The sequence below is a fragment of the Tursiops truncatus genome, chromosome 1, assembly GCF_011762595.2.
Source record: "Tursiops truncatus isolate mTurTru1 chromosome 1, mTurTru1.mat.Y, whole genome shotgun sequence".
Classification (NCBI taxonomy): Eukaryota; Metazoa; Chordata; class Mammalia; order Artiodactyla; family Delphinidae; genus Tursiops; species Tursiops truncatus.
Window position 1 is genome coordinate 52,782,986 of NC_047034.1, and position 18,776 is coordinate 52,801,761.

Genomic DNA, 18,776 nt, shown 5'->3' on the forward strand with positions numbered 1-18,776 from the left:
ACCAGGCAGGGCAGGTCTGTCCCCTGCCAGTGGGATGTGCAATTCACGTCAGAAGCCCCAGAGGAATGTTGAAGCCTCTTAATTAACATGGTGGCCTGTGGCAACTGAAAAGCATTTCCACACGATTAAAGACTTCAGCAAACCCCCAAGGGGAGGTAGTGTTCCTAATAATTTATAAATTGCACCCACTACTTAATAGGCTTAACCTGTAGCTTTTGTCTTCCATCTGGGAAGGAGATGGGCAGAGGATAATGGATTTCTATTCACCAGCCACCACAGAAAAGAGAATTTGCCAGAAGAGCAAACCAAGGGGCTTTCTCTTCTAGTTTAGGGACTCCTGGCAGTAAAAGGATCCTCAAGGTCAAGAATGTGTTAATACAATTTCAATGACATCTTCTGATTTCCAAGGCCTATTGTGCCTTTGGGGAAGCGGGTGGGTCTGCTTATCAGGGCTGCATTGGCTAAGCTGGAGTTGATAGCCTGCCTCTGAAGGATCAGTTCCTTGGTCTGTAGTTGCTGGCATTACTGGGCAAGAAGAGCTCACAAATATTTTTTCCATAATTAGTTTACCAGTTGAGAGCTGTTTCCAGTTTGACAGGTATCAGTGTTATAATCAGGAAGTTTCCAATTTGGAAGAGTCAGTGCATTTCTTTTAATCACTTAATTTGATAGATGAAGGCCTGGGGTAGGTTCATAGAGGCGGTGCAACTTGCACAAAGTTGTTCCGGTTAGCTCTGCTATTTTATGGGTGACCTACTTGCTATTAGAAACTTACTATAGTTTTCCACGGGGCTCAGAGAAACGTAGGATTGGATGGGACCTTGAAAATCATCTATTCACCTCATCCATTCCCTACCCCTGGGATATTTGGATCTAGATTAGAAAGTGAGCAGCATTGCCATATGGGCTTACACAGTTTTTCTCCTCTTGGTCTGCCTTCTTTGAAAGCTGGAGAGAGATAGAAATGATCACTGTCATATGTGAGGCAGGGCATTTGCCCTAGACCTTTGGGCTTTGTTATTGGGGAAAAATAGGTGACAGGCCACCAAACTCGTGTGTTTTATTCTTAGTTTTTAACCACCATTTAATTCCTTTAGGAATAGAATTTGAATTCAGTGTGTCCAGTGCCTTGAGGGATAATTAATTATGTCTCCGATTCACTCTTCTGGTTACTCCTAGGGCAGAGCTAAGCTTTGAAATGTGAGTGGATTGATTGTCTGCAGCCACTTGACAGATGGTGGCCGGAAACATAATCTCAGCTTTTCCCTTCTCTGCCAAGGGTTCGCAAAACCCAGGTGACTCCCTAAACTTCGGTGAAATTTGATAAATCTGGATTCTTTTTGTTGGGATTTACCGATCATACGACACTGATTTGGGATAATGGAAGGGTTTTACTGGCCCCTGACGTTATAGGTTATACCTAGAGTATAACCTCCAGTCCAAATATCTTTACCTATCACAGTTTCTTCTTTTATAAGAAAAGAAGTTATGGCAGGCTATTTCCAGTCCTTGTGATCTGTTTTTATCTTCCTTTTGTGCCTATGTTTACCTTTAAAAACCAAATTATAGAGATTATTTTCTCTAACTCAAAGGTAAACCCCATGAGATCAGGACCTATTCCTTTATTATTCACTGCAGTATCTGCATAACAGTGACCATAAGAAAAATGCCTCTCTAAAGTGAGTAAATATCTGTTGAATGATTGAGTCATGAATCGAATGGAGAGTCACGTAAGCAACTGACGTATAAGCTTTGCTTGGAGGCACACAGATGATGTCCCTATTGAAAGATACTCAAAGTTGACCTCCCCTTCTTCCCTCCCTCCCTCCCTTCCTCTTTTCCTCCCCCTCTCCCGCCCTCCCTCCTTTCCTCCCTCCCTTTCCACCCTTCCTTCCACAGTTATTGAACACTTAACTTCATGGAAGGCACTACTAAGATTGACCCTGGAACTTAGCATCCTCTGCTCTCATGAAGTCTATAATCTAGTAGATGAGATCAACAAGTAAATCAGAGATAAAAGTACTTGTGGTTAGTTATGTGGAAGGGTTCTATGGGTGGTTCAGTGATATAGGGAAGAATTGGCTGAGGTTATGTCACTGAACTGACTTCAAAGGACAAGTAAGGGTTAGCTAAGGGAGTGAGGAATGACCCAGACCCAGGATGAATACACAGGTCAGATAATGAGACAGTCTTGTGGTTGGCCTGCATGACTGGGATGGCATAAAAGGGAACTCTGCCTAGAACTTTCTATCCCTGAACAATCACCATCAGTGCTATATAAAACATTCTAACATAAATATTACAAAATCTGCAAATTATCTGACAAACCTCATACTACTCTCTCAGGTAAGTGCCCAAATTGTCAGTTTCATGAGAAAATAAAAGCTGATTTCATTTGTTTGATCTCTGTTAAAGCCAGCAGAAATGATTTATTGATTTTTTTAAAGGAAAATATATTTTTAAATACCACTTTTTGCAAGCATCTTATTAATAGATGTGGAGATTTCATATACCCCAAACATACTTGTAGATACAAAAATTTTAACAGTTTTGAGGAAAATCAATAGAATAATCAGAAAACTCATGAAAAGATGAACAAAGAGCAAAAAATTACATATCTTGCTGTCAGTGTTATTTTTTTAATGTTCAAAGTTTGCATTTTGTTACTTCTCACTTGGGTCCAAATGTACCTTAATGGGTTTTCTGTTTGTTTTGTTTTGCCATAAAAATTCAAGTTAACACATAAATGAAGCACATACTCTGAACACAGCTAGGGTAATGCAGAAGCTCAAAGCAAGGAGTAGGTGTAGGAAGAACTCCTGTGCACTTCTGTAAAGCCTGGGAGATCACATTGCCCACTGCGTTTGTCAGTATGCTCACGTTCACATGCCAGGTGGAAGTCTATTTGAATGGGGTTGAATGCTTAGAGGAAGTTTGTTCCTCCCAACAAACTTCCTTTCCTTTTTTAATTTTTATTAAATATAGTTGGTTTACAATGTTGTATTAGTTTCAGGTGTAGTAAAGTGATTCAGTTGAGTATATATTATTTCAGATTCTCTCCCATTATAGGTTATTATAAGATATTGAATATAGTTCCCTATGCTATACAGTAGGACCTTGTTGTTTATCTGTTTTATATATAGTAGTTTGTATCTGCTAATCCCAAACTCTTAATTTATCACTCTCCCCCTTTCCCCTTTGGTAACTATAAGTTTACCAACAAATTTTCTTTTGTCAGACAAGAACTCGCCTTGCTCTTTTTCACTTGATTATTAGGAAGCTCCTAGCCCTTCTTGGCCTAGGCTTTCTTTCCATTCATCTGCCACCTCTTGGTTTCATTAGGTTATTTGAAAGAAAAATCCTAGAGCCTCTGTGAGTCTCACTGAAACTGCTTAAAATCTCCAATGGAAGTAGAAGGGTTAAAAGTAATGGTAACATCAAAGAATGGTGGTTTATCACAGGAATGCAAAAGCAATCGAATTTGAGTCCTCACCATAGACGGAACATTATCAAAGTGGCTACACCCATGCCTTTTCCCAGTATAGTGGAGGCCCTGTACATAAAGTTCTCCTACCTACTCCCTCCTCACTGGATAGAGCAGATAAGCAGTCCAGAGGTATTTGTGTGTAGTGATTTTACAAATTATTATTACAACATATTATTAAATAATATTACAAATTAATATCATATAACTTATGTATATTATTATTTCGATAGTAGTCCACAACTAGTAAGTCATAACAAAGCGTTGTGACATCTGCCATCATTTTGGGTTATAGATGCAGAGAGACTATTCCACAGTTTGAGTGCCTGAGAATGTTTTTTCATATGCCTGTGCTGTTTCACCTAATGGCTGGAGCTCATTATTGGTAACTGATGATTAAAAAACTGAGGTCATCTGGAGTCAGTGACTCTAAGCAGACGGAATGTTTTGCTAAAGCAATACTAGAGCTGCTAAATGAACTGGCTTAGCCAAACAAAAACGTGTATTCTAGCTCCCTATGAGTTGTTATTTTTTTAAAAAATTAGCATAAAATATTGCTAATTGAGTGTCTAGGCCCCTACATGGTAAAGGGGACTTTAGATGAACCTAACAAAACAGTACCATGAAAAGAGCAGTGGAAGAGGATCTGGGTGTAGAACCGGTTCTACACTGTCTAGTTTTGTCGTTTCTCTGGGCCTCCATTTCTTCAGAAGAGGAGGGGCTGAGTCTAAAGATTTTCACTGGGTCTCACAGTTGAGAGGGAACACAGATTTCTCTGTCGAAATTCCACTAAACTGAGAGTCTAATGGTATCCTCCAGGCAGGTAGTGGTGTGTGAGGCACAGTCTTATTTTAGCACAGAGACCCTGAAATGCATCTGCTGTCTTTGCCCTGCCTACTAACCTTGAGTAGGACGCTTGAGTGGGTGCTTGGTGCAAGGTCCTTTGTTTACGATAGTGTCTCTTTGTCAGCTAGATGTGCACTTTGAGTAGTTTCTCTTTTTCCTTGGAAAGGTGAGGATGGATTCAGGTGGAATTACCCATATTCTCCTACTCTATCCTTTTAAAATTCATGAGATAGATGCCAGGGTGTATATGTCTCCAGTGAGCGAAGCTCACTCGGGGTGACTGCAGCCTAGTGGTTAAGAAGGTAGGCTCTGGAGTGGGAGTCATTTTGGCCCCATTCCAGTCCTACGATTCATTTGCTGTGTGACCTTGGACAAGTTATTCGGCCTCTGTGCCCTAGCCTCTTCAAATGTAAAATGGGGAAATAGTTGACCCTACCTCTCAGAGTGTAGAGCATTTGGGGCAAATGTCTGATACAAAGTAAAAGCCCCATTAACAGACCGCTGTCGTTGCTTTATTCCTGTGTAATAAGCGGCATGAACCTATGGCCTGGATCTTATCACAACCCCGTTGTGAACAACTGAAAGGAGAATCAGAGAGGAAGAGCGGAAGGGGCGCCTGAAGACCTCTCTGCGCGCGGGAAGGATGGTGCTTAAACCATTCCCGGGAGATGGATGTTTATGCTCCCCTTACAGCTCTTTAGGGAATAAAATTACCTCGAGCTTTCACTTGCCTAATTCAATGTCTGACAACTTCCCTGGCTCGGGAAGTTATTCTTTCTGTGTGGCTTAATTACCTATTGTTGCAGTTCCAGTTTGGGATGAAGGAAAGTTAGTGGGTCTGACTCTGAGATAAAGGGTCTGCCGAAAAACCACTGGGTTGGACTCAAACACTCATTCTCGGCAAACGGGTGCGGGGCTCAGGTCTGCCCTTTTGAGGTGCCCCAGGGGCTCTCTGTGCACATCTGCAGGGCGGCCAGGAGGGAGGGACCATGGGCGGCAGGGGCGGCACTTATCATGGACCCAGAATGCTTGGCTCTGGACTCCCACCCCCACTGTAACCTGAGCAGCTTCATATTCATGCTTTCTCTGTACTTGCTTGAGAGATTTCACCAGGAGAAAGGGTTATGCAGATAAAAGAAAAATTTGAAAACCTGGAGGCCAGTGTATGTCTCCAAAAAGCTACCCGACATGACAGGTCACTTGACAGCTGACTCGGTTACTTCTTGTCTCAGCTCCTCTGAGCTGCCTGTTGGAAAGCAGCAGCATCCTGTGTGTGAGTGCGTGCGCACGTGCTCACAGTGATGGTGGGAGAGGGAGGATAAATGGGAAAATTTACAGGGAGTGGAACTTTATAAATCTAAGATATAATTATTATGAGACTGGAAAAAGCCCCCTCTAATATATTCAAGGGAATCATCTTGACCCAGCCTTGTGTGGGGGAGCCCCTGGGAATTAATAGAGGGTTTTCACCTCTAGCCTATATGATGGGGTGACAGTGATTGTAGCCCAAGATTGAGAGCAGAACCATGTGGCACATGCCCACCTAATGAAATAGGTTCCGAGGGGTATTGACCAAAGTAAAGGGAGTGAATACAGATTGTGCACGGGAAGATTTATGCCCACTGAGTGCTGTGCAGCAATGGGCTTGTAAGCCCTTCCCGCCAAACACTGCCCTGGGCACACGTTAAGGCGAGGCATTGAGCCTCGCTGAGCACTGCATCCTCGTCTCTGACGGACAACTTAGTTGTGTTCAGGCTTTTAAGTAATGGCCTCAGAGGATGGCCTTGGAGCACCGGAAGGTTCAGAAGGAAACTCCTCTGCCAGCCTGAGTCCAGGACAACATGGGTCTCAGTCCCTTCTCTTGAGCTTAGCAAGAATGGGAACATCACTCAGGACTGTGTGAGTGGGAGAAGGCTGTCTCCTAAAGCAGCAGTGACCCCAAAAGTCATGTTCAAATGATGAGATTTCTCTGCACACTTGGTTGTAAGTTCCTGATGGATGTAAACTTCTCTTCGGATGGGTCTCTGATTTTCTCCTGCTTGGGCAATTACTCTGATGGAGACATTTAAGGTTAGGCTGACAGCCTTGACTCCCTGTGATACAATCTATTAGATGTGTTACATAACTTAGTACTTACACCACCCTGTGAGGGTAAGTGGTATCTTTTCCATTATACAGATGAGGAATCTGTGGTATCTTCTCTCTTATACAGAATCTGAGGTCTCGAATTTATAGGACTTGCTGATGGTTGGTGGAGGCAGAGTTAGAATCTATATATGATTGATTTTAAGATTTGAAAGAGGAAGAAACCAGATGCCATCCCACTGCTAAAAATTGGCCTGAAACCAGCTTTACATATAGCAGATCTGCCTTAAAAAACCCTCTCTCATTTCTGCAGCTGAAATTAAACACACACACACACACACACACACACACACACACACACACACACACACACACACACACACACACACATATATATACAATCACAAAGACTTCTTTCTTCTTCAAATTGTTTGCTAAGCCAGAAGCAACCGTGGATCACTTGAAATGATGCACTAATCATCCCAGTTCCATTTTTCTTTCACCCTGATCACCGATCACAGCAGACTGTCCCTTTACTGCTGAGTGACGCTTGCTATAAGCACGTACTGCACCTAAGTGAATGAATGAATTAATGGGTGAGTGATGGATGGTAACAGCGGGAGGGGTGAGGCCCCTTGGCGGGATGAGCTCACCCATCTTCCTGCATCCACCTGCTGTCCTCTCTTCCTAGGGTGGCATGATAGCGCTGCTGCTGTCCATCTTGTGCCTCGTGATGATCCTGTACACTCGCCGGCGCTGGTGCAAGCGCCGCCGGGTCCCCCAGCCCCAGAAGAGTGCCAGCGCTGAGGCTGCCAATGAGATTCACTACATTCCTTCTGTGCTGATCGGCGGGCATGGGCGGGAGAGTCTGCGCAATGCCCGCGTGCAGGGCCACAACTCCAGCGGCACCCTGAGCATCCGGGAGACACCCATCCTGGATGGCTACGAGTACGACATCACTGACCTGCGCCACCACCTGCAGAGGGAGTGCATGAACGGAGGGGAGGACTTCGCCAGCCAGGTTACCCGCACCCTCGACTCCCTGCAGGGCTGCAACGAGAAGGCAGGGATGGACCTCACGCCAGGTGGGTGCCTCGGTCCTTGTCTCAGGGCACTAGAGAGTGGGTAGGGAACAGCTGTTTTCTAATTTCATGGCTGGTTGTCATACATAATGGGATGTGCCAGTGCCCTTTCCTGGGTGGGCAAGAAGCGTAAGCATTTTCCTGAGATGATGGGAGCCGTTTTCTAATATACGAAATCAGAAGAACAAGGGTGAATTGGATCCCTCTCCACTTCCACTTGGCACTGGAAGTAGAGGGACTTTTACATCCAACAGAAGAGTGGGTTAGAGGCTTTTCCATATGTAATGAGCAATCCTCGGGAAAATAAGGATGTAGCAGAAAAGGTCAACGTGCGTGTGTGACATTTTTGTATGTGGTATGTTTGTGTGGGCAATTCAATTTTCCATTGAAGTGGAGGGGACAGAGGTATCTTTCTTTTCTATGACTCCTGAGACTTTGGCCTGGGGTGTTTTAGTTGTGTTGTCTTGCCCATACCTCTGTGGTCTTTACAAGGGATGTACTTCTTCAAAGAAAATAAAGGAATACGATCAAACTGTTTGACCTCAGATGCTTTGTGCATCTATGAGACACTGGGTGGAAGAGACTTGGAGCTAATGTGGCTGAACAAGACCAGAGTCGGTCAAATGCAGAGAGGAAATGACTGTACTTCTCATTTATAGCCTATCTCTCATACTTCTATAAATAACAACTATCTGTAGATAAAACCCCAAGACAATGATCCTTCAAGGAACTGCCCAATTATCTTTGAAGAAGACATTTTTGAAACTGAATATTGCTTAAGATATGTGGACTTTCTGTGGGGCTTGAAATCACATCATGGAGGTTTCCATTCTGCTTGTTATCTAGAGAAGATCCTATGACTAGGCATGTCTTAATAAGGTGTAAAGTCTAGACATTCCTTGAGACTAGGGGATGTGTCTTGAATATCTCATATATTCCATAGCACCTGCCATAGTGCTGAGCCCACCAAGTAGCCATATGATTAGAGACTTGGGGAGCAGGCAGATAGCACAAATATGTGAGAGAGCTGGATGTCAACAACAGGGAACGGAGCAGACTGGGATGAGAGAGAGGGGGCAGGTTCCGCCTGAATGCGCTCAAATTCAAATTTCTGTGAAACTCTGTGCTGACCAAAGGAAAGAAATCTGCAGTCTGTATCTCACCGAACGGCCACACGTGGTGACCCTATCAATACAGAATTGGTTGAATTGGATTTCCTTTCTTCAACCCTTCTCCCGTAACTCTGTAGTCCCCTAGAAATCAAAAAGAAGCATTTCAGTCTCTGCCAGTCTCTCACTTTAAAGCTTTCATATTTCAGTTTCTGTGAAACCCCATGTACTTGGTTCATGCAGATTTCCTTGCTCTCACTTTCTTTGGCCTTTTAAAGTTTCTGCCTTGGCCTTTCCTTATACAGGAAGCGACAATGCCAAGCTGTCGCTGATGAACAAGTATAAAGATAACATCATTGCTACCAGCCCCGTGGACTCCAACCACCAGCAGGCCACTCTGCTTTCTCACACCTCCAGTAGCCAGAGAAAGAGGATCAACAACAAAGCAAGAGGTACCCGCGTCTGGTGTTAGGGCTTGAAGGTGGCTTCCTTAATACCAGCAGAGGCAGGGCCATTAATATCCTTGACCCCCACTCTCAGGCATTGCTAGAGGGGCTGTGTTTGGTCTCAGTCTTTCTACAGGCCTGTTGTGTGTTACTTAACCAACAAATTTAAATGTATACACACCCTTTGACCAAGTAATTTTAGCAATGAGAATTTATACTTAGTAAATAATAATTGGACAAGTATGCAAAGATGTGTGTAAAAGGCTGTTCATCCCAACATTGTTTAAAAGAGCAAAAAATTGGAAGTAGCTTAAATGTCCGTCAATGGGGAATTGCTTAACTACCTGCACATCTGTCTCCCGGCCAGTGGCTTAAGATGATACTATAGATCTATATTTGTTCGTATGGAAAGTTGCCCACCCATCTATTCAATGGGGAAAAATTAGGTTATAAAATAGAAGGTACAGCAGAATGCCATTTTTAAGGGGAACTTAAAAAACCTTTATCTGCTTCTGTATCAGGAAAAAGTTGGAGAGTGTATTCATCAAATGTTAACAGAGTCTTTCTCTGACTTGGAGGATTTAGAGGACATCAGCGTTGTTCCTTTTAAACATGTGGGGGTCTTTTGTTTATTCTTTTCTCTCTTTTTCACATTGAATATATATTAATCCTAGAACCAGTTAAAAAATACAATATAGACATTAAGACATACAGACATATGCCCCTTAGGACATAATTCCAGCCTCTATCAACCAGAATCATGACGTGTAATGAGGGAAATTTCCCTTTCTTCCTTTTCCATGTACCGTCCACGGTGGTCCTCTCTGGCAGGTGGCTTTCCTCAGTAGGAGCATGGGCTGGGTGGATGTAGGGCTCTAGTGATGGCTGTCATATCGAGGTCTCCTTCTCCAATAAATCTGTGTATCAGGAAGCTCCAATCCCTGTGGCTACTCCTCCCAGATTGTCAGTCACCCTGCTCGTGTTTTCCCCTTGAACTTGCCCAATGATTTGGTGTCATGAAGACAAAACTGAAGACACTGCTTTTGCCCTTGTCTTTTCATTACAGCTGGTTCCGCCTTCCTGAACCCTGAAGGGGATTCTAGCACAGAGGCAGAAAATGACCCCCAGCTGACCTTTTACACTGACCCCTCGCGGAGCCGAAGGCGCAGTAGAGGTAGGAAGGATAGAGGGGCAAAGTGGGGTGAGAGGGGCCATGGGGCGGGGAAGGCAGGGAGTTACAGAGGTGCTGGGTCAGGGAGGGGGCTCTGTGGACCAAAGCCAGTGTCCGCAGGAAGAATTCTTGGACCAGACTTGGTGTTTCCTCCTAAGGAAGAAAGAAGAGCCTAGAGTGGAAAATTTCAGAGAATCATCTCTCCCAGATAATGGCACTCTCAAACAAGTTTCCAAGTTGTTTGAAAGGCTATTTCTTGGTCAGAAGACTCTCAATTCCTTCTGGAAGCCTCGGGAGTCATATTTTGCTGTTTAGACACAGGAAATAAAGTTGATAAAGTGTGTTATACGTGAAAAAATAGACAGTATATTTACCCTCGCTTACCCAGCCATCCTGGGATTGAGTGAGGCAGAGCTTGGGGGGTGGGGTTAGTTGAGGAACGATCTGTGGCCTGAAAAACATGTGTAGTGGTTTTTGACCTTTAATCCCCTGCCCAGCAGAATCACAGGACTCCCAGGGCCCAAGTCCCCTCCCGTCTCCTAGCAGGGCCCAGGTTGGTTTGTTCATTCTTCTCAGTGTTGATAGAGTTGTCCTTTCACGCAGCCACGGTCTGTGACTCTCCACCCTGATGTTCAGTGGCTTCAGGCATGGCTGTTGCAGCTGTGGCTACCAGTGCCTATGACTTTGTGGTCTCACCATCGTTACTGAGGGAGGTCTGTGTTCAGGCACCAAAAAGCTTCAGCATGTACTTGCTGTGTGATACTGGATAAAGACAACAACTTCTCTGAGCCTCAGTTTCCTCACATATTAAATGGGTTAACAGTACCTCACGCATAGGGCTTAATTATATTAAAATGTGCCTTTTTGGTGACTGGCAAGGCACTATGAGATCTCTATTGTGTTGCTGTTAGAACTCTCCACAGTGCAGCCTTGGGTTTCTACAGCACTTCATCTTGAAGAATTTTAGACAGGGGCCCGTCGAGATACAATGGAGGGTATTTGAGTGATGTCATCTTGTGTGATAGCCAATAACATTTTCCCCAGCCAATAATCAACCAGTGCCACCCACCACCCCCACCCCCAAAGACACCTACCTTTTGGCTGTCTCCCACCTCCATCTGAGTTCTTGACGTACTGAGGAATTCTTCCCAGAGATTGAAGGAAGCCCTGTTAATTCCTCAGTTCCAGTTCTGCAGGCTCTGCTGCTATCAGTACAAAAGTTCTTCCCACCACTTTTCTCAAGAGATCAGTGGGGCTCCGGGTTGCCTAATGTCTGGTGCCCCAGTATCCCTGAGGTGAGACTGTTGCCTCTTGATGTTCATTACATATTTATATACAGCAGAGAGTCGTCCTAGGCCCATCCACCCTAGGCCACAGCAAAGCAGGGTGGGTTCTGCTTTAATAAAATCCCGTGTAAGAAAATCTATAGTAATGAATTAGAATGAGTTCCTTTGCAACATAAAATTGTTACTTTTAAATACCAAGGTCTCCTAGTACATCAACTGTTTATTGCTTTTAACTAGACTGTAAGCTTCTTACGGATGGGCTTTTCTAATTTATTTTTCCGAAGTGCCTAGTGAGGGATTTTGCCTATAATAGATGCTTGCCAGTGTTTGTTGAATTGAACTGGATACATCAATCAGGCCAGCAGGAAATTTTATAACCCACCTGTCATGGGTCAGGCTTTGTGATCAGTAGTAGAAACATGAAAACATGGCACAGTGATAAGACTTAATTTTATAATATAAATAAAGTAAAATGAGTACTCAGAAGAGAGAACAGTTAATTCTACCTGGCAGCAAAAGGAGGCAAAAAGGGAGAAAATAATTAGACTTGGATTATATACAATGCATAGAATTTCTTGAAAGAGGAAAATCTAGGGGAAGGGCATTTCAGTAGAGGAAAAGAGCAGATACAGAGCCTTGAAGGCACAAAAGAACATGGCATTTTCAAGCAAGTAAAAGGAGTTCAATGTGGTAGTTGTAATCCAGGATTTGAATATGTAGGCGCACAGGGATAGGAGGGATGGGGCTGGATAACAGGCTAGAGGACCAGTGCACGCACGATGTTAATGGGTTTGCACTTGGTTCTGTAGGTCAAAGGGGACCACTGGAAATTTTGAAGTCAGGTAGAGATTCTGGATGATGGGTTGATGATGCAGAAGGACCAGAGAGACAAGAGGCAGAGCAGCAAGTCATTTTGCCATCACAGGAGAGCAAGTGCCTGTAAACAGTGACTACACTGTGTGAGAAGGGCTGTAACAGCAGGGTGCACAAGGGCGGGAGGAACAGCAAGGAATGAGTGAGAATCGGTTCTTGAAGGTTTCAGGGAAGTGTTTACAGGGAGATATTGTTTGAGCTGAGACTTGAAGAGTAGGTGTATACCAGGCTGACAAGGTGACAAAATGGCATTCTGTGGAGGAGGAAATAGTATGTGCAGAGTCACAGGGACATAAACAATAATTGTCTAGTCAGAGAGCAGGAAATAGTTGACTAGAATAAAGCTTCTGGGGCAGCCTGTGGTCTGCTTCGGAAATAAGGCTGGAAGATCAGGAGATCTCCCTTGACTGAAGGACTTAGACCTGACACTTCAGCTGGAGTCACTGAAGGTTTTTTAAAGAGCAAAGCCCTGGTCTGCTCTGCTTTGTGAACGATCCCTCTAAGGCAGCGTGGAGGATAGGTGAGAGCAGGGCGAAGTTGAGGCAGGGAGACTGGGTGGATGGCTGTTGCCATAGTCCAGGGGTGAGATGATAGACCAAGGTAGGGATGCAGAGGATGGAGCAAGAGAAATTTGGGGCACAGAATGAAAAAAGATTTAATGGCATTGGTGGGGGGTGGGGGTGGCTTATGAAAGAGAGGGAAGAGATAGACATGATGGTGTTTGGGGGCTTGAGGAGCCAAGTAGACGGCAGTGCCATTCGCTGGGCAGTGGAAATGGTAGGGAGAGCAGGGTTGGAAGGAGGGTGCAGAGCCCACTTTTGGATATCGCATTTGAGTGCCTGAGGGCCATTCGGGTGGCGGATCTGGGCGCTGCTCAGACCTGGTATGGGCTGGAGGAAGAAATGTGTAAGTGTGGGAAGTAGACTCGTGTTGAAAGGGTACTAACATGAATAGAAAATCTCCAGGTAGCAAGGGACAGGGGATCCAGAGGCCACCTGCCACCCTGCAATCACTCCCTCCCAGCTATTGCCAACACACCCACTCAGGGGACCTGCTCCCAGAAAAGATGTGTGTCGCCATAGACCACATCTTTTCCCATGTTCCTGAGAACGGCAATTGCAAAGGCTCCACTGGACCCAGAGACTGAATAGTGAATTGTCTAGGGGCTGTAACCTCACTGGATCTGTGTGTTGATTCCAGCTCCCCTCCTTAGTAGCTGCTTGACCCTGGACATGCCCTATAGCCTCTCTAACGCACTGTTTCTGTGGGAGCTGCCTCATCAGGCTGTCATCGTTAAATGATATGCCCAGGTGTGAGACACGTAAGACACCTGATATGTCAGGTGTAAGGTGCCTGACAGGTAATTACACTTATTCATAAGTGTTAACTATCACTATAAGGTTAATCTCTTTGAGACTTATTTTCCTTATCTATAAAGTGGGTAGTTACTGTACAGACTCATAGATTTATTGTAAGGAAGCAAATATTTAAAATAATGTATGTAAAACACTTAGCACGTTGTCAGCCATAATAGATGCCTTTCATTGCTATCAATAATAAATATTAACACAGACTGTAAGAAAATTCCAAAGTATTCATACATTTGGTCGGCAGCTTGCTTTGCTTTCTTGCTTTCCCACATCTGTTCTGTTTCCATGTGAAAGGTCCCTCTTCTTACTACCATTTTATCCTCTCCACCAAAACCAAACAAACACCCCCAAAACCTCCTTTCTTAGCCCTGTCCCCAGCTACTTGGAAGTGTTTCTTATCCCTCAGCTTTCGTATTTTCTCCCTAAGCTTCCATTTATAACCTTACCCCAAGGACTGCAGGACTGGGGAGAGCCTTCTGGTGTGACAATATCTTCTACTTGTATAGAGCAGACGTTCCTTGTTTTCCTCCTTCCAAGCCCTGGACTCTCACCCACAGAGTAGGTGAGAGGTAGTTTGAACCCCAGGAGTGAAGAAGCTGGTTGGTGAGAGCGTCCTCTGTGGAAAGCCATGGGAAGTGCAGGGAGTTCCAGCGCAGGGTAAAAGCATTCCCACCACCCTTGGGCAAGAGGTTGGAGCCCTGCCAGGCGAGTAGAGGGGGACAGTGCCCTCCTTTATGATTTCTCTTGTGGCCTGGCCCAGGAGGCATGCAGAAGACTTGCTCACAGCTGACGATTGTTGACTCTGAGGACCACCAGTGGCCCAGTCCCCTCTGACACCAGGCGATGACATGGTGTTCCATGAGGGTGAAAGTCACTGAGCTCACGCTCTAGTCGCATTTCCCACCTGGGCTGGGTTTGCCAGCTGCCTCCCCTGTTTTCCAGGTTGAGCAGCAAAAGGCCGAAATGGCCCTTCACTACCGAGATTTTTCCCATCAAGTGTCTTGCTTTTGCCTTATTTTCAGTGGGCTCTCCCCGAAGTCCTGTGAATAAGACCACCTTGACATTGATCAGCATCACCAGCTGCGTGATCGGCCTTGTGTGTTCCTCTCACGTCAGCTGCCCTCTCGTTGTCAAAATCACCCTGCACGTCCCCGAGCACCTGATCGCTGATGGTAAGTCCACCTCTGAGGATGCCACCTCTGCCCCTCCCCCGAGGAGAATGTTTCAGGGTGGGCAGGGAAAATATAGACAAGCCAGGGAGCCCTGTTACCTATTAGTGAGGAAAAAATAAACCTGGATAAGAAAGACTTAGGACAAAGTTAGATTGTCCACTGATGAAATCAGAAAGCAGGTTAAAAAAAAAAAAAAAGAACAGATCACCTCCTCCTTTCTATGCCCATTTCCCATTTCTGTTTGTTTTTAATTAAGCACCTGTCTTTGTGGATAAATGCAGGGCATACTGGCTATAGGTACATAGACACCAAGATTCTCTTAGCCTTTGAATGGGGAAAAGCTAAGTGGAGTAGTAGAATGTTTAAGCGTTAGCCACGTTTCCGTTTGATATGCCTGGTGAGAAATTCCTAATTGCAGTAACTTGCTATGAGCCTAGAACTCTGAAGCAATAATTTACTTTCATCCAGGGGGATCCTGATATAATGAGGGAATAATATACATTCTGAGAGTCCCTGAATTAGTTAAGCCCAGAGCACCTAATTGACTTGTTAATGTCTGTTCTCTTGGTTGCCGTAAGGCTGAAAACAGGTGGGGACTGTCTGGAGTGTTAGAGGGCCTGCTATTTATTTTCATGGCAACTGAAGACAGGCAGCAGGTCTCCGTTCCTTGGACGACTGCCAGGGTCTGATGGAGCCGTGCCACGGCCATCACAGAGCTGCTCTGTCCCTGTATCCCTTGGGTCCACACTAGTAGACATGGGATGGGACAAGGCAGCAGGGGATGATATGGCGGGAGATCCAAGTGTTGGCCGAGTCTCCATCCGCTGATCCCTTGCTCTGTGACTCGTGGCGGGCCAGGATTGGTAGAAGTAATGACCTCGGGTGGGGGCTAATCTGCAGAGCATCGCTCAGCCTGTCTTCAGTAATGTGTGTGTGTGCTGTGGGCACACACGGGCATGCCTCCTCTCTCTCCCCCTGCAGGGAGCCGCTTCATCTTGCTGGAGGGGAGCCAGCTGGATGCCAGCGACTGGCTGAACCCTGCCCAAGTGGTTCTCTTCTCTCAGCAGAACTCCAGTGGGCCCTGGGCCATGGACCTTTGTGCCCGGCGGCTCCTGGACCCCTGTGAACACCAGTGTGACCCCGAAACTGGTAGGCTGGAGCACCGGGCAGAGGGTAACTGTCAGAGTTCATGCCTCTTGCAACTACCCCTCAAAATCCAGGCCATCCTTCCCAACTGACCCATTACCCCTGGGAGCTGAGACTGTGCAAGCTGGCAGCATGTGGGTGAGCCCCTGAGCTCGCTGGCTTAAAATGTGAGGTCATCTTCTGGCAGAAGCCTTGGAAGCCTCCTAACTGTAGCCCCAAGCCAGACAGATCAGCTCGCTGTGACCTCCACAGCCCATGTGCCCTCCAGTCAGGGGATATCAGCCAAGGGGGCTAAACTTTTATGCATGTTTATTGTAGAAAATATGGGGGGCTTCCCTGGTGGCGCAGTGGTTAGGAATCCGCCTGCCAATGCAGGGGACATGGGTTTGAGCCCTGGTTCGGGAAGATCCCACATGCTGCAGAGCAGCTAGGCCCGTGCGCCACAACTATTGAGCCTGCACTCTAGAGCCCGCACACCTAGAGCCGGTGCTCCACAATGAGAGAGGCCACCGCAATGAGAGGCCCGCACACGGCAATGAAGAGTAGCCCCCACTCACCGCAACTAAAAAAAAAAGCCCACGTGCAGCAACGAAGACCCAATGCAGCCAAAAATAAATAAATTAATTAATTTAAAAAAAATGGGAAAATTAGAAAAGCTTATAGAAGAAAATGATAATCATCTATAATTCTGTCTCCTGCAGAAATAATTTAAAAAATTTAATGTCTTTCCTCCCTTCGGATCTTTTATCTATGCCTGATTCTTAGAGGCTTGTAAGCACACCAAGTCCAGTAGAGTTTTCTTGATTTTTTTCACTTAACATTCTATCATGGGAATTTTCCAGAACCACTAAATAATCCTCAATAACGTAATTCTAATGGCCATTTGGTGTTCCACTGTATGTCTATATCATAGCTCTTATTTAAATAGTCCCCTATTATTTGACATGTAAGACGCATTAAATTTTTAATTAATGAATATCTTTCCACATAAATGTAGGGCATGTTTGAAGTTATTTTATTCAGATAAGTCTCAGAAGAGAGATTACTGGGTGAAAGGGTATAGCCATCTTTCAGGCTGTTATATTATCTAGGGGGGCTGGGGCTGCTCTGAGAGAAGGGGTTTGAATTCATACACAGCATGTACTGGGGTGCTCTCAGTGCTTCTTGAGCTCCAAGGAGTATGGCTCCTTCATCCCAGGTTGCTTTGCCCTTTCATTGTAGAAGGAGTTCCTCTATGGTAGTCTTTATAAAGACCTATTTCCAGTAGGTTCAGTACCACAGATAGCTCCTTCCCAGAGGAGTGGTAAGATGCCTAAGAAGCAAGGAAGGGGAGGTACTGATGTCTAAGATCCCCAAGTGAAACATTGCTGGAGTCTAGGGCCAGCTCTTCCAGCTCTCTGTACCTCACTTACAGCCCCCCTCCTCCACACACACACTCTCTCTCTCTCACACACACACACATGCATCATTTTAAGGTGCCGGGGTAGAAGGATATTAGTAGAGGTTGACTCCAAGAGATCTAGCTGTTACTTGTGTTACAGTCCATTGCTGTAGCTCTCTGGGGGAGTAACAGGTAACTGCAACATCAAAAGTTCACCTTCATAGGTCTAAAAGTTGTTGTTACATGGGCCCATCACAGAGATTCTAGGTCCCCCTATGAAGGAGAAAGTACAGCATTTTAAACATATGATGTCTAAGACTGTGCTTACTTGCTGCTCCTCCCACGCTGTCAGGCAAACACCAAACTAGACAGATGGGCCGTGCACCATGCCCAAAAGCCAGTGGGCTCGGGAGAGAAAAGCAGGCTCGTCTCAGAGGTGGGGCCTCTCCATGCAACTGAGCTAGTCTCTGGTCCCCTCTGACTTGGATTAGGAGACCCTGGACCACCTCACTTGTTAAACTCGCTTCTGAGAGAAGCGTGATCTCCAGAGGGCCTTGGAAGCTTCACCTGAGGTTTTTAAAGAACAGGAAGCACTTTGAATTACAGGTGGAAAGAGGGATTGGTGTTTTAAGCTTGGAGGGTCTTAGAGATAAACTCTTCCTTCCTTTAGGTCAATGCTCAAATTCCCCAAGAAGTTACACGACTTGCCCGAAGCCCCACAGCTACCTAAGGCAGAGTCGGTGTTCTGTCTACCATGAAATCAGAGCAGAAGTGGGATTGTAAAGGGTTGCTTAATTCCCCCGGACAGGTCAGAGCCAACGTATTTGTCACTGTGACACTATTCAAGCAGTCACCGTTGCTAAGCATCACTGTTTCCTGAGCCAGAAGCTGAAGAACCTGCTTGTCCATAGCAAAGCTCCCATCACCTCTTCAATCCCTCCTGGATGTCTCATTTCTAATCCTTACTGAAAATGACTTTGGGAAGCCCCTCCCCTGCTAGTGGCTTCCCAGTGTCTGTGACAATTAATGAATTTCCAACTGGAAAGCCAGGCAGAGAGGTTAAAAATAAGAACCCACCACAGAACTAAGGTGCGACATCTTCATTCCGGGGTAGCCGCTGAGAAATGATACTGCAGGGACTTCCATTTTCATTAATGCTGGGGTTGGAAACCCTCCCCCTTCCTGCCCTGCTTCTGTCTGTGCCTGGGATGATGTGGCCATCCCACGTGCTCGTCAGTAAGAAACTTTATCGCCTCCCACACTCCATCCTAAAGCCTTTCTCCAAAGAGCTGAGTGTGGGCATTGGCTGCAAGTCAAGTCGACGT

At 45.5% G+C, this 18,776-nt stretch overlaps 1 protein-coding gene across 1 annotated transcript in view; it reads left to right on the forward strand.

Annotated features, from left to right (window-relative positions):
- ASTN1 (astrotactin 1) overlaps positions 1–18,776 on the forward strand; it is a 329,737-nt gene that overhangs the window by 146,786 nt on the left and 164,175 nt on the right. Inside the window, exons 3-7 of the mRNA XM_033847791.2 lie at positions 7,107–7,500; positions 8,912–9,058; positions 10,119–10,226; positions 14,775–14,924; positions 15,906–16,073. Of these exons, the coding sequence (XP_033703682.1) occupies positions 7,107–7,500; positions 8,912–9,058; positions 10,119–10,226; positions 14,775–14,924; positions 15,906–16,073 (967 nt within the window). The remainder of the gene's footprint in view (positions 1–7,106; positions 7,501–8,911; positions 9,059–10,118; positions 10,227–14,774; positions 14,925–15,905; positions 16,074–18,776) is intronic.